The sequence below is a fragment of the Gigantopelta aegis genome, chromosome 6 (assembly GCF_016097555.1).
Source record: "Gigantopelta aegis isolate Gae_Host chromosome 6, Gae_host_genome, whole genome shotgun sequence".
Classification (NCBI taxonomy): Eukaryota; Metazoa; Mollusca; class Gastropoda; order Neomphalida; family Peltospiridae; genus Gigantopelta; species Gigantopelta aegis.
Window position 1 is genome coordinate 26,841,177 of NC_054704.1, and position 16,295 is coordinate 26,857,471.

The 16,295-nt window shown below is 38.9% G+C and overlaps 1 protein-coding gene and 1 non-coding gene across 3 annotated transcripts in view; one reads left to right on the plus strand and one right to left on the minus strand.

The window, feature by feature from the left end:
* LOC121374345 (inverted formin-2-like) overlaps positions 1-16,295 on the plus strand; it is a 94,723-nt gene that overhangs the window by 3,172 nt on the left and 75,256 nt on the right. The window contains exon 1 of one of the 2 annotated variants that reach the window (XM_041501419.1): positions 2,320-2,393. The exons of the other annotated variant lie outside the window; for it this stretch is intronic. Within the exon in view, the coding sequence (XP_041357353.1) occupies positions 2,379-2,393 (15 nt within the window). The 5' untranslated portion in view covers positions 2,320-2,378. Of the gene's footprint in view, positions 1-2,319; positions 2,394-16,295 lie in introns of those variants that run through there. 2 annotated transcript variants of the gene reach the window in all.
* Trnac-gca lies at positions 10,203-10,274 on the minus strand. Its single transcript has one exon. It is a non-coding gene; the product is annotated as a tRNA-Cys (tRNA).

Sequence of the window (16,295 nt, forward strand, 5' to 3'; positions counted from 1 at the left end):
TTATCGATTATTTCAGTGACGATGCAAGTGAAGTTGCATATCTTGGCTATTCTAGCATTTTGTCTTCACCCCTGTATTGAAAATAGTTTAAACAATATTTATTGCCGTCAAAATGCGGTTTGGGATTGGCCAACAGGCAAGAGCCTATATTAAGGCCTCTCCCTACATTTATAAATACAAGTTTGATACATCAAGATGACAGAAATAGTATAATAATTTAAATAAATTCAAATTAGCTAAGATGAGAAGAATGGAAGAGAGAGAGAAGAAAGGAAAAATAAAAATAGATAGTTGATATGATATTATTTAGTCACAGTTGGGAAGGGAGAAGGAGGAATAATAAATGGTTAGTTATCGAAACGTTTGCTATTAATTATAAAGTCTTGAACAGATTTAAATATAACACTATTTTCGTGGGTACTAAAATTTGGGTCACCAAATAATAAAGTCTTGCAATTAAGATTGTGATATTTTGACAGGTGAGTATTACGAATTACATTATATAGTGGACAATAACATAAAAAATGTTCTGCATCTTCAATAAGATGTCCACAAGTACAAAATGGACTGTCACTTACGTGTCTTGCAAATTTATGACCATTTAGATCGCTAGTTCCCAAGCGGAGTCGACTATGTAATATCTGTTGCCTTCTATCACCATCGTAAAAGTAGCACGGTACAAAATTGAAAATGAGATTTAATCTATATAATTTGATAGAAATTTGTTATTTACACTGATTTCTTTTTCTCCAAAAAGAGAGGTTGAGTTGGTATGGATTTAAAACTTAATAATATGTTTTTATTTTAATTTATTCATTATAGAGTTGCATGCCGATCGATGGTTTTCCTTTTGACGCAGTCGAACTTTATTTGCGTAGCCGCGAGTGATGAGCATGGGGTCATTCCCCAATCATACCTCTTTTTTTCTACACCACCTTTATTATTTGCCTTAAATCTGATGACTTAACCACTGCCCCATCGATGCCGTTACAACTGGTTTTATTTCATGTTCGTAATATGTTAATCTAATTATGAACTAATTAGATTGCATGTTACAGATCATTATTGTAAGTTGCACTGTGAGAATTGACCTTTAGAAAAAACAGTACCCTGTGACTGGTAAAACAAGACACGCCAAACACCGCGATTGGTACTCAAGTGAAAAAAAAACATAAGAGAGAGAAAAAACAGACAACCTAGGATAGAGGATGTTGGGATTCATTCTTATATTTTTTTCAGTATTCATTTTGTTTCTCATTCATGTGTTTGTTCTGGTAAGTATTTATAATTTTAAAGGGACATACCCTAGTTTTTAAACACTATAGGCATATTTTTCACTATTAGAGCCGTTTATGATCACGGAAATCAAACTTTACTTATATTTTATTGTTTAGATTATCCATTTCCGTACAACCGGAGTATTTTCTGGTCATCCTGGTGTTTCTAATACCACAAAATGCATTTATTATATTTTTAAAAACGCACTTGCGTCTGACAAGTAACAGTTATGGAGTCGAGTTTTAGTCTATTTTCACCGTTTCAACTTCACAGACTCTTGTTTCACCCTTTTGTAACGTTATCCAAATGTGTTATAGGTTTGTAACTTAACCGAACTTAGTGTCCATTTTTACGGGTTGAAACTAGGGTCTGCACCTTTAATTTAAATAGATTAAATATTACATTTTACCGTAAAGAAAGGGGGAGATGGCATTACTGACTACATATCTACCAATTGAAAAAATAAATATGATGTATTCTCAATTCACATTATCATTATTCTATAGTACGGTGTTCTATATACTGTAATATGTATGGATGCCTTTTAATATTATTACAAACTGCAAGCTTAATACATTTTCTATTAGGCCTATAGTCCCATTTTTATAATTCGATAGCAAATGTCTAAAATGCAAGCATTGGTCAGAAAAAGCCTGGTCATGGGACTTTCTTCAACTGTTTTGGGAACATGCCATTCCTCAATTTAGATATTTTAAATGTTTACATTAGAAAAGTGAACATGTTTTAATATGCAGATATAATATAGATAAAGTTAGGATGGTATTTAACAGACCATAACTAATATAGGTATCCATATATAAATCAATAAAAATTCACCGATGACTATCCTTAATTCGCATTGAGATGAATCGCCATATGTGACAATAAAACATGTTGCAGTTTTAAATGTCCTCATCGCCCTGCAAAGCGGGGTATTTCTCTGTAACAAATGGCTAGATAATGGTATTCATAATATACACATCTTTGATGGATGAATATTCCATATGTTTTTGTTTGTTTTCAAAATGGAACTAGGAATTGTACTGGAGTTGCTATTAGCTGCCGTTGTTTTGGTAATTGTAGTCGCGGTCCTCGCGATCATGTTTTCAAGGGAGGTGAGTTGGTTGTGTTCGGCCTTTTATTATTTTCTATCTGAATTTTCAACAAAATTGAAAACATGCAATATATGTTTCAGTATTATTGCAGAATATCTGTAAAAAAAATTCTCATCTTGCAAAACTAGATCATTAATATTTCTTGCATATCAGTAAATCCCAGTGGTAAAGCGCTCGTCTGATGCGCGGTCGGTGTAGGGTCGATTCACGACTGGTATATCAAAGGATGTGGTATGTGTTGTTCTGTTTGTGTGAAAGTACATATATATATATATATATATATATATATATATATATAAAAGATCTTTTGATGCTAATGGAAAACTGTACTGTGTTTCCTCCGAAGACTATTAGTTAAATTACCAAATGTTTGACATCCGGTAGCCGATTATTAGTTTGTCATCTACAGTCCGTCCCATCATTCTATAAAACTGTTTCTGTAAATAATTTCAGTTTGGTTTGAAGTAAGAAGAAAAGTAAAAGTGTTTTGGAAATAATAATAATAAAAAAAAACGATTTCTGTGTACAATTTACTAATCAATCTGCTTAGAAATAAATAACTTGTAGTAAATTTCATCGTATAAAAAAGGTGTTCCCTGTGGGACGGACTATAATAGCCGATTATTAATAAACCAATGTCTTCTAGTAGTGTCGTTAACCAAAACAAACATTAAGGTTTTGATTTTGTCACTAAAATATTTGTCATATAATCATCATTCAGATTTTTTTTGATTTTTTTACACAAATGTATATATTTAAATTAATTTGATCTACACATTATTTACTGGTCTTTTCCCATAGCATTCACATTCTAAACTCAACTGTAGACCCTGCCTAAAAATAATGGTCTCCGGAATATTTACATTTATACAAGAGAGAGGGATATCTTGACATCGTTAATTTGGGGTAGGTTATATGTGCGCGCGCAGAGAGAGAGAGAGAGAGAGAGAGAGAGAGAGAGAGAGAGAGAGAGAGAGAGAGAGAGAGAGAGAGAGAGAGAGAGAGAGAGAGAGAGAGAGAGAGAGAGAGAGAGAGAGATCAAACATATACATAAACACAAAAAGCACAAATAAAAAAACACATTAGAAAAAAAGAGATTTTTTTTTTTAAAATGAGCGATTCAGTGTATTTGCTAGTTTACACTACATTAACGGAATACAAGGCGAATGATACTAGAATTGTGTGCTTTACTCTCTGGATTAATTAGCATTCTGGGAAGGCGTTCACACCTCCCGTCTGTTTGCCCAGATTTGCTGTCTCCCACACCTGGTGTTTACAAAACACGTTTAACCCTTGGACACAACTGTTGCGACTTTACATACCCACCATGTTCCTAGCTTACCGGGGAGGTCTATGGCCACTAGTAGGCCTACTATACTGCTATACCGATTACTCATTCACTAACCATTAAGAAGCTCTTACAACATTTTTAACACTATAACTAAAGCTCACATTCTGCTCCCCCCCCCCCCCCCCCCCTCTCGTACGCTTATGAGCAGTTATTTCAAGGTTTCTGGCCCCTGAGTACTATATTATTTGTTTCTGCACATAGACGTATAGTTAGGGCAGGGCGTAGCACAGTGGTATAGCGCTCGCTTGATGCGCGGTCGGTCTACGGTCGATCCCCGTCGGTGGCCCCATTAGGTTACTTCTCGCTCTAGCCAGTGTATTACGACTGGTATATCAAGGGCCGTGGTACGTTATCCTGTCTGTGAGATGGTGCATACACACACACACACACACACACACACACATTCACACACAGAGAGAGAGAGAGAGAGAGAGAGAGAGAGAGAGAGAGAGAGAGAGAGAGACAGACAGACAGACAGACAGACAGACAGACAGACAGACAGACAGACAGACACACACACACACAAACACATACACACACGCACACACAGAGAGAAACACGGAGAGAGAGAGAGAAAGAGAGAGAGAGAGAGAGAGAGAGAGAGAGAGAGAGACAGACAGACAGACAGACAGACGCGCGCACGCACACACACCCACACACACACACACAGACACACACAGAGAGAGATACACATACACACACTTACACTTACACACACACACACACACACACACACACACACACACGCACGCACACACACAGACACACACAGAGAGAGATACACATACATACACACACTTACACGCACACACACATACACCCACCACATACACAGAGACACACACATACACACACGCACACACATACACAGACACACACCACATACACACACGCACACACATACACATACACACACGCACACACAGACACATACACGGAGACACACACATACACACACGCACACACAGACACACACCACATACACAGAGACACACACATACACACACGCATCCACAAAGACACACACCACATACACAGGGACACACACACACACAGACACACACCACATACACAGATGCACACATACACACACGCACGCACACAGACACACATCACATACACATAGACACACACATACACACACGCACGCACACAGACACACACCACATACACAGAGACACACACATACACACACGCACACACACAGACACACACCACATACACAGAGACACACACATACACACACGCACACACACAGACACACACCACATACACAGAGACACACACATACACACACACACACACGCACACACACACACACACCACACACACACCACATACGCAGATACACACGCACATACAGACACACACCACATACACAGAGACACACACATACACACACGCACATACACAGACACACACCACATACACAGAGACACACACACAGATACACATACATACACACACACACACATACACACACACACACACAGAGACACACACCACATACACAGAGACACACACATACACATACACACACGCACACACACAGACACACACCACATACACAGAGACACACACATACACACACGCACACACAGACACACCACATACACAGAGACACACACATACATACACACACGCACACACAGACACACACCACATACACAGAGACACACATATACACACACGCACACACACACACACACACAGACACACCCCACATACACAGAGACACACACATACACACACGCACACACACATACACACACCACATACACTGAGACACACACATACACACACACGCAGTGATATTAGGGCTCGAAATAGGAAGTAAAATACGGCCTGATACTATTTTTTAACAGTAGCAGGCCAAACAAAATATGTCCTGCTAAGAAAAAATATGGCCTGCTGGAAATAAAGTTTGTTTAACAACACCACTAGAGCACATTGATTAATTAATCATCGGCTACTGGATGTCAAACATTTGGTAATTCTGGCACGTAGTCATCAGAGGAAACCCGCTACATTTTCCCTAATGCAGCAAGGGATCTTTTATATGCACTTTCCAACAGACAGGAAAGCGCATACCACAGCCTTTGACCAGTTGTGGTTAACTGGTTGGATGCTTGAAATAAGACAATATAAGGTGAGAGGTGGGTTTGGTACAGTGTGTGTGAAAATAAGGTCATCTAAGGACCTTAAAAGTATATTTGAGATCATTATGAAATTCAAATATAATTGATTCACGGTCTAAACAACAGACACTATTTTCGTACGTACATCTGTCTCTTTAAATGTGGCCTGCGATACTATTGTAGTTTTAGCAGGTGACTTTGTATTTCACCTGCTAGATCGAAAAAAAATGACTGCTTTTTGCTTTTCGCAGGTAGCTATTTCGAACCCTGTTATCACCTAGCAGTAACTGCTTAATACCAACGTGACAGCGTTCTTAAAGATAGTAATCCTGTAATAATTCGTCCTAATCAGAATGTAACGTTTTGCCGGAAGGTAATTTTTAACTTTTTGATTGATACGATCTCTTTTCGTATCTGACACAGCGCATCCACCGAGTTGTGTTTTTCTGAATTTTCGCATTTCTTCTCATGCTTCAGTGGTTGAAAAATTGTGGACTTTATCCAGCTGGACTAGGGTGTGGTCAAAGTTTAGTGTTTCAACTGGCCGAAGTCCTTGCGTGTAAAATATTTCGTAACGTAACGTAAGTCTACCGACATGTAAGCCACCATTCCAGAACCACTGTATTCCGTTTCTTAATTATCTCGCACCTGTGTAGTAATTTGACCATCAGCGAGCCATTTTCGGACAAATTAATTGTGTACATCTATGCAAATGTACAGTAGGCATCCTTGATGGAGTAGTTAAAATAGACTTGCATACTTTTTCATTTCGTAATTTGTGTTATAGTATTAAATATAGTACATTTAAATATAGCCTGTAAGTAAGTTTATATAGCCTGCGAGCAACTCAGCTATTGCGGATGTGATGTTTCCCTCTGTTGGATGCTACTACAAGGTTTTTATGGACAATAAGGATCTTGTGATATCTGATCAACATTTTTAATTGAAATTCACATTTGCTTACCATTTATGACACCCACTAGCCGATGTGTATTTTTGTGCTGGGGTGTCGTTAAACATTCATTCATTCCATTCTTTAAATAACCAGTGATGATGGATCTGTACCAGTTTTAAGGATCTGTGTCCGAGATAGAGTGCAGTGAAGTAAATTAGTTGTTAAACTGACGTTCACAACTGGAGTAGAGCAATGAGAAAGTGAAGTGCGTTTAGATGTTATGTCACAATGGAAGAAAATGTGCTTTCGTAATTTTACTGTGACTTTCGTGTGCTTAGTTAACCGTATATTGCGTGTGTTAGAGACGTAAAAATAACTGTATCAACAGTAGCGTGTGAATGCCTGTACTATGTCACGCCCCAATCTATGCACAAGAGTAAGTATATCTACGTAATTTGCACGTGCATGTCTATTGTTTGGGTGACATTGTTTTGATAATTCTGACGCTCATTCGTTTTTAAACATTATTTTAAAATTATGTATATTAGCTGTTTATGCATATAACCCTTTTTTTGTCGTTTTTAATACATTCTTGTTTTTTAATTTAACTGCATCAAGGTTTCAGTAACATATTTATGTTTTCTGTAACAACGTCCCTTGATTCTTTTTCCGATAGTCTCCCCTTTTTTAGGGCTCATTCACACTGAACGCAGAACGATACGTGTTGTGCGGCTGAAACAATTAAATACACTGTTTCCAATGAAATCATTCATACTGGAAGCGTTCGTTTACAAAACAAACATCCGGTGTGAACGAGCCTTTAAGTACTATGTGCTAGATTTTACAGGTTTCTTAAGATTTTTTAATTTTCTTAATTTAGCGTTGACTACGAACAGAAGTTCTTGATGATCATTTATCATTATATAGGGATTTTACTATTGTTCAATTTATATATACGAAAAACATTTGCATGAATATATTAAAATTATATTTAATCTTTTCAATTGTAGTATTCCCTTGTCATCACTGTCGATGATAGTTCTGTCAGTTATTGCCGTTTTTGTGCGACTGTGAAGTTGTGAACTAGATTCGTTTACAACTTGTTGTCAGTGGTATTCATATAATACACACGCGTTTGTAAACTAGCGAAATAGAGTTATTCTTATTTCTTAATGGACGTGAACATAAACGGATTTCCATTTCAATTACTTCCTTCCATATTAGATTGGCATGTTAACAGCGTGTAACCCACTTATTGTTGTAGATCACTAGTATCCAGATGAGGATTTAGGAATTTAAGGGAAGATGTCATAATATTAAGTGTAGTAAAGTTACGTAAACAAGACTTCTCACACCCAGGGCCCCAACCGACCACAAAACAATATGGAACCAAACATAGGGTCGTGTCTTTTGACTTGGACTTGGAACTATTTTAACATGTCCCTGTACCACTAAGATTTCAGGCATGTCCATCCCCGGGTCCTGACTTTGAACAGCCAGGGACTTGACTCGGGACAGAACATTAATGAGACAATTTAGAAATTTAACACCAAATAAAAAGGGGGTAATTAGAAATTTGAAGCGCAATCTAAATAATTTATTTTCAGCTGAGCTGAATTCGTTTTACGTGTGCATATACCACAGAGGTTTCGCACACGCCTGTTACGGGCCTAACCTCTGACATCGCCAGTGACTGAGTTTTGGCCGGGGGGGGGGGGGGGGGGGGTAAGTTTGAAGTGGGCGGAATTTGGAATACGAATTTAGTAGTTAGGTCAAAAACATAAAGCCAAAATGAGTTGATTCATCCTACTCATGTCTAACTTTTGAATCTTTGTCCGAATCCGCGCCTGATATTAGAAACATTTTCAAAACTGAGACATATGGAACAAATAATGCTGTCTTATTTTATACTGCTGCGATGTAAAGCTTCTTTCAACGTGTATAATATGTAAATGAAGTCTTCTATACTCATAGCATTTTGCTAAAAGTGATAGTATTTGCAACAGTTAAATTCCCTGGGAAAACCTATTTATATTTTGTGGCTTGTTACAATACTAGCAGGCAGAAAGTAACAATACACACAGACGTTCTCATACAATAATGATTTCTTTCATGGACTAAATTTCCTTGGTTTTAATATAAAATTATGTATCTCTTGTTTGTGCATTTTGTGTGTATGAACTGTGGCTTGATACACATAGTGGTAGAGTCTTCGTTTGGGGTATGATAGGTCGTAGCATCGATCCTCGTCAGTGAACCAAGTGACTTGCTTCTCGTCCCAACCATTTGGTCGTATGTACTGCCCTGGTCGTAGGAAAGGACATAAATAAGAGCCCTTATTGCTATTCAGTTGGAGTAGTCTATGCCGCGGTAGCAGGGGCCTAATTTACAAAGCTCTCTCAAACTCTTTTAAGCAATATCGCATCTACTTTGCTTGTCTGTTTTCATTACACTGCGGTCTTTTTTCATGTACACGCTTTTTAACGCGGAGAGGGCACGGGCGCGGAACGCAGGAAACGGACCCATAGCGCATAAGTCATATAACGATCCTTACTCTCTAATATCAACAGTGGAAGTTTAAAATGTGCTGAGGCGCTGTTAAGCAACATTCCTTTCTTTTCAAGTGCAGTATGTTGAGAGCGGGAACATTCGAGTTCTTTATAATTAAAATTTCAGACGGGTACGGAACGCAGCCCAGTGGTAAAAGATTCGCCTGATGCACGGTCGGTCTGGGATCTATTCTCGTCGGTGGACCCATTGGGCTGTTTCTCGTTCCAGCCAGTGCTCCACAACTGGTATATCAAAGGCTGTGGTATGTGTTATCCTGTCTGTGGGATCGTGCATATTGCTACTAATGGAAACAAAAATAGCGGGTTTCATCTCTAAGACTATATGTCAGAATCACCAAATGTTTCACATCCAAATAGTAGATGATTAATAAATCATTTAGCTCTAGTGGTGTCGTTAAACAAAACAAACTTCAACTTTTTAACTTTCAGCCGTGCTTTTACAATTTATTAGTTAACAGATTATATCAAATTGTAATGACACAGTGCATGTTTTGTACAGCATGTTGATTACGAAGGATTTTGGACATGTGGTCTGTAAATGGACCTATTAATATCCCTGACATTTAAAAAAATATTGCTAGATTATGGGTTATTAAATATAAGATTTAGCATGTCATATTAATGTCACTATTGTAATTAAGTTATTATTAATTCAGTGTTGGAATATGTCATGTGTATCTTTAGAATAATTGAATCAGAAATTTCGTGTTACAAACAATTTTTATGTCAAGTAAAATGATACAGCTCAACAACTATTGAAAACAAAACTAAGCTATACTAGTATTACGATGTTGCAGTACTTTTGAAATCATTTTGATTGTGTATGCTTATATAACAATATAAAAATAAGTATTTAGGGGACACCCGAGTTCGAACCGGGGACCTCTCGATCTGCAGTCGAATGCTCTACCACTGAGCTATATCCCCTGACACATTATTATCACGTGAATTATTCATAAAGCAGCGAATGGTTTTTTTTTTTTTAAACAGCTGTGGCTTAATATATACATATATCCTACAGAGCATACATTTGAATCAACAAATCAACTGAAATATAAGACAGGTAATTTGTCGTAACTGATAGACGGGGGAAGAAAGGACAGACTTAGTCTATACACTAGATTGGACCATAAGGACATTTACTTTACACATTCTCAAGTACCCTACAGTTATACCTTAATTTTAAAGCGAAAGGTAAGAAATATTTGTTTAACGTTACTCAGCACATTTTAAACTACGACTATTTTGGTATTTAACGACGAATTATTTGGTGTTTAATGACCCCAGAACATTGTTTAATAACACCTATAATATTACATTGTTTAATAACACCTATAATATTATATTGTTTAATAACACCTATAATATTACATTGTTTGATAACACTCAGAACATTGTTTAATAACACCCAGAACATTGTTTAATAACATCAAGAACATTGTTTAATAACACCCAGAACATTGTTTAACAACACCTAAAATATTACATTGCTTAACAACACCTAGAATATTACAATGTTTAATAACACCCATTGGTGCGCTATAGTAACACGATCGTAGGAACCGTGAGGGGGGGGGGGGGGGGGGGGGAGGGGGGGGGGGAGGGGGTGGGGGAGGGGGTACTCTTTTGGGGGTCTTACTATATATAAAGTTAAAGTTTGTTTTGTTTGACGACACCACTAGAGCACATTGATTTATTAATCATCGGCTATTGGATGTCAAACGTTTGGTAATTTTGACGTATAGTCTTAAAGACGAATACCCGCTACATTTTGTCCATTAGTAGCATGATATCTTTTATATGCACCATCCCACAGACAGGATAGCACATACCACAGCCTTTGATATATCATTCGTGGTGAACTGGCTGGAATGGGCCCCGGACTGCGGTCGATCCCAAATCGACAGCGCATCAAGCGAGCCCTTTACCACTGGGCTACGTCCCTCTGTCTTACTATGGACCCATTGGGCTATTTCTCGTTCCAGCCAGTGCTGAACAACGACTGGTACATCAAAGGCTGTGGTATGTGCTATCCTGTCTGTGGGATGGTGCATATAAAAGATCCCTTGCTGCCAATCGAAAAGAGTAGCCCATAAAGTGGCGACAGTGGGTTTCCTCCTTCAATATCTGTGTGGTCCTTAACCATATGTCTGACGCCATATAACCGTAAATACAATGTGTTGAGTGCGTCGTTAAATAAAACATTTCCTTCCTTCCTTCCCTGTTACTATATACATGTATAAGGTTTATAAGGTTTAAAATCTGGCTGGTACCCCCTACTAGTAATACCCCCACCCCCACCCCCACCCCACCCCCATTAAAGATTGTACTCCCCCATTTCAGATGTCGTTACTATGGGCCTGGGTAACAAAATGAATGCAAATGTTCTGTTCTAAATGGTTAAATGATAGAAATATATTCGACATATATAGCAGCTTTAACCAAGAGAAAATCGAACGGAGTTAGTGTCATGTTGGCGGTTCTTCGGCGCAGTGTACAAGATGTTAATAGCATTATTCAGTTCGGTACTTGTAACATGGCGTGCAACACACATCGAATCCTGACAGACCGGCGGCCGAGATGATCGGCAAATCCAATAATATAATGACATAATAATGTTTAGCCATTTCTTTAATATATCAGTCGTGGAGCACTGGTTGGAACGGGAAATAACCCAGTGGGTTCACAAACGACGCTTAGACTTAAAAAATAGTATTTAAAATAGCTGATGTAAGTTTTTAATCAGATAGATATTGCATGCATTAGCATCTCACTTACTGTTTGCATTTACCATAGTTTGACACCCAATAGCTGATGTATTTTTCGTGCTGGGGTGTCGTTAAACATTCATTCATTCATTCATTCATTCATTCATTCATCATCACTTACTGTTTTCATTTACCATAGTTTGACACCCAATAGCTGATGTATTTTTCGTCCTGGGGTGTCGTTAAACATTCATTCATTCATTCATTCATCACTTACTGTTTGCATTTACCATAGTTTGACATCCAATAGCTGATGTATTTTTCGTGCTGGGGTGTCGTTAAACATTCATTCATTCATGCATTAGCATCTAGCGAAGGTACAAAAGTGTGGTTTACCATACGTTTTTGAGGTATCAATGTTAATACCATTGCCCTGTTTTCCCCTCTACTATCCAGTACGGCCCCCTGTAGTTTATAGTGACTACTAATGGTAGTTAGTGAGCTATCAATGTTATTACCATTGCCCTGTTTTCCCCTCTACTATCCAGTACGGCCCCCTGTAGTTTATAGTGACTACTAATGGTAGTTAGTGAGCTATCAATGTTATTACCATTGCCCTGTTTCCCCCTCTACTATCCAGTAGGGCCCTCTGTAGTTTATAGTGACTACTAATGGTAGTTAGTGACCTATCAATGTTATTACCATTGCCCTGTTTTCCCCTCTACTATCCAGTACGGCCCCCTGTAGTTTATAGTGACCACTAATGGTAGTTAGTGAGCTATCAATGTTATTACCATTGTCCTGTTCCCCCTCTACTATCCAGTACGGCCCCCTGTAGTTTATAGTGACTACTAATGGTAGGTTGTGAGCTATCAATGTTATTACCATTGCCCTGTTTTCCCCTCTACCATCCAGTACGGCCTCCTGTAGTTTATACTGACTTCGAGTATATTACATGTATGCCGTATGCAGCAATGATAAAATCTCGACAGAATATATTATATGCGCCCTCTGTTTCCATCATCATCATAGTCCGCACTGACATGGAACGGAACAATAATAATAATAAAATCAAAGTTATGGACAACAGATCAGACTCGCCGGGAACAAGGACTGGAAGGACCGTATATTTACAGTTAATAAAAACGATAATAGAAGGCTTCACAGGCGCGAGTGCGGGAATTTTAGCAGGGGCGGGGGGGGGGGGGGGGGGGGGGCGGAATTAATAGGGAGGGGGTCGAGATATGCTCCCTCGGAAAATGTATTTCAGAATGAAAATCAGGAAAATTTGATCGAACAGGGGAGTTTCGACCTCGAAACACTTTTACTTAAGCTACAGACGAATTTGAATTTACTTAGACAAATGAATGGCATGTCTAGAAATCTATGTATAATGTGATCTAGATGTAAGTCTATGCACGCTGACGCATCTTGGCCACTTGTACGTGTACCATTCCCCCGTGACTGCTGATCAGACTTGATGCGTTAATGTGAGAGAAGAAACTCGGTTCGCGTCCATAGGCCGTTCTTTCTGATTAACATCAAATAGCAAGTAGGGCGAGATGTAGCCCAGTGGTGAAGCGCTCGCTTGATGCGCGGTCGGTTTGGGATCGATCACCGTTAGTGGGCCCATTGGGCTATTTTTCGCTCCAGCCAGTGCACCACGACTGGTACATCAAAGGCCGTGGTATGTGCTATCGTGTCTATGGGATGGTGCATATAAAAGATCCCTTGCTGCTAATCGAAAAGAGTAGCCCATAAAGTGGCGACAGCGGGTTTCCTCCCTCAATATCTGTGTGTTCCTTAACCATATGTCCGACGCCATATAACCGTAAATAAAATGTGTTGAGTGCGTCGTTAAATAAAACATTTCCTTCAAATAGAAAGTTGACATCACAAACAGGACAACTCTATTCCAGGAACAGCGGTTAGAACAAGTAAAATCCCATATAGACCAATACATTTGAGCCTAAAGGAATAATTAATTAATGGCCAATCTGTATATATGTAGCGCTCTTAATAGCTTGCTAAAATTGTACCACTAAGCTATAACCCACTCCATGAACGGTTTAACATGAGTATCGTAACTTATATCCAATTAAGGTTCAAACACGCCGTCCTGGGATCACACCTGAGCTAGATCTGGGCTGTCTGTCTATGGACAGTAGTTAGTCGTTAGTGGTTAGTGAGAGAGGTTAGTGTAGGGAACATATACCTCCCCATTGGATCGTTAAAACTCACACTGAGTGGGAGCTGGTACAGGGATTCGAACCCAGTACCTACCAGCCTTAAGACCTTTATTAATTTTTCATGAACGGTGCGTACCAGGAACTCAGGATGGAACGGGAAGAGTCCATTTAAATTTGAGACCCAAATCGAGCTAATGGATCATAAGGCCGATCATGAGAACACCCTAGTCTATGTAACCGTATTATACATGTCCTGGTGTTCCGCTCGACGGATGACTGGATGCGTTAATAACTGGAACTGACAGCCGGTGTCTCTAGGCTCCTACACCAGTGAGTCGGTCAGTCGAGGCAGAATTAGTCACTCGTCAAACACGACCCAGACACTTTCATTAGGTTCCACGATACCATATCAATTCCCGCTGAAGGCAAAGTTAAATAGTTTTTAATAAATTGGTATTAGCTATAGGCCTACTGGTAGATTGTATTCGTCCACTGAAAACACACCACCACCCCATAAAAAACACACTTTATTATAAGTTTTGCAATACTGTAATCGATTTTTCATGCAAGGGATGTGGACCATGACACGAATGAATTTGAGCATTCGTGCCCCCAGGGGAACGGGACGTAACTCAGGGGAACAGCGCTCGTCTGGTGTGTGGTCGCTTTAGGATCGATCTCCGCCGGTGGCCTATTGGACTATTATTTCTACTTCTCTTTCCAGCCAGCATAATCATATCAGACAGTGGGGGGCGGACAGGGGGTGGGGGCAATTGCTCCTAGGTCTGAAGCAAATCCTCAAATTCGGGCAAAAACGATAGAGATATTCGGACAAAATGTGCTAAACTGAGACCTTTTTACCATGTATTTCCATCATTCTACCCGCAAAATTAGTTATAATTCACTTAAAAATGCGCAGTGATTCGTTTACAACCCTATATAGCTGTTCGGCAATAATGCTAATAGGATAAAAAAAAAAAAAAAAAAAACTGGTTATCTAGATTCGGGCAGTTTTGTTTAATTCAGACAAAAAACCAGCCTGCCTCCCTACAAAAATGAGAGCCCGCACGCCTATGCCAGCCAGTGCACAAGGACTGGTATATGAATGGCGGTGGTATGTGCTATCCTGTCTATGGGATGGTGCGTATAAAGAATCCCTTGCTACTAATGGGGAAAATGTAGTGGGTTTCCTCTCTAAGACTATATATCAGAAATACCAAATGTTTGACATCCAATAGCCGATGATTAATAAATCAATGTGCTCTAGTGATGTCGTTAAACAAAACAAACAAACAAATATCGTTACCCAAAATAAAACCTAATAACACTCTTTGGCCCATGCTATACACACGCATTCGCACATCTGAAGCCATATTAACGTTGGAATAATAATACCCTCGACATAAACATTTTAATGTAAAAGAAAGAAAAGAAAATGTAGAATTATATCTATTTCTGAATTTCATCTCATTCGGGATTTAACACACAAAATAAAGAAGAAGAATAAGATAACCCAAGAAACCTGGCTCCGTTATTATAACTATATATTATATCACAACTCAGTTTCTATAAAAAGCAGTCGAGCAAATTCGTATGTTCCGTCTTCGGTTGAAAAATGCCGACAGTATTAAATGATTAATATAGATCGATACGTTCGTCTCCCAGTAACCTAAACGTTGGGTATATAGTATCATTAGATCAAGAAAAACCGAGCACGCAGTCTTAAATGTCCCAAGACAACAGTCGAATTTTTAGAATGGGATGTTTTGTAATGGCTGTACAGAATTTAGAGATTCGCTTCAATGACAGTGACACTGTCCTGGTGGACATGCGATCGATACTCCACATATGCAACCTCTGATACGTCTAGTTCTCCGGGACTGTCTGTTTATTACTTTTTCGGTTTGGAAAATTGCCGCAAATTGAAGTGGCGAAGCGGAGACCAAGGTGAGATAGAAATAAAATTCGTTTCCTCGTGATAATTTATGTTTCGTCACAAGGATATGTTATTCAAATAGCGAGGGGTGTCGATGGTGGTTGGAGGTGAGGTG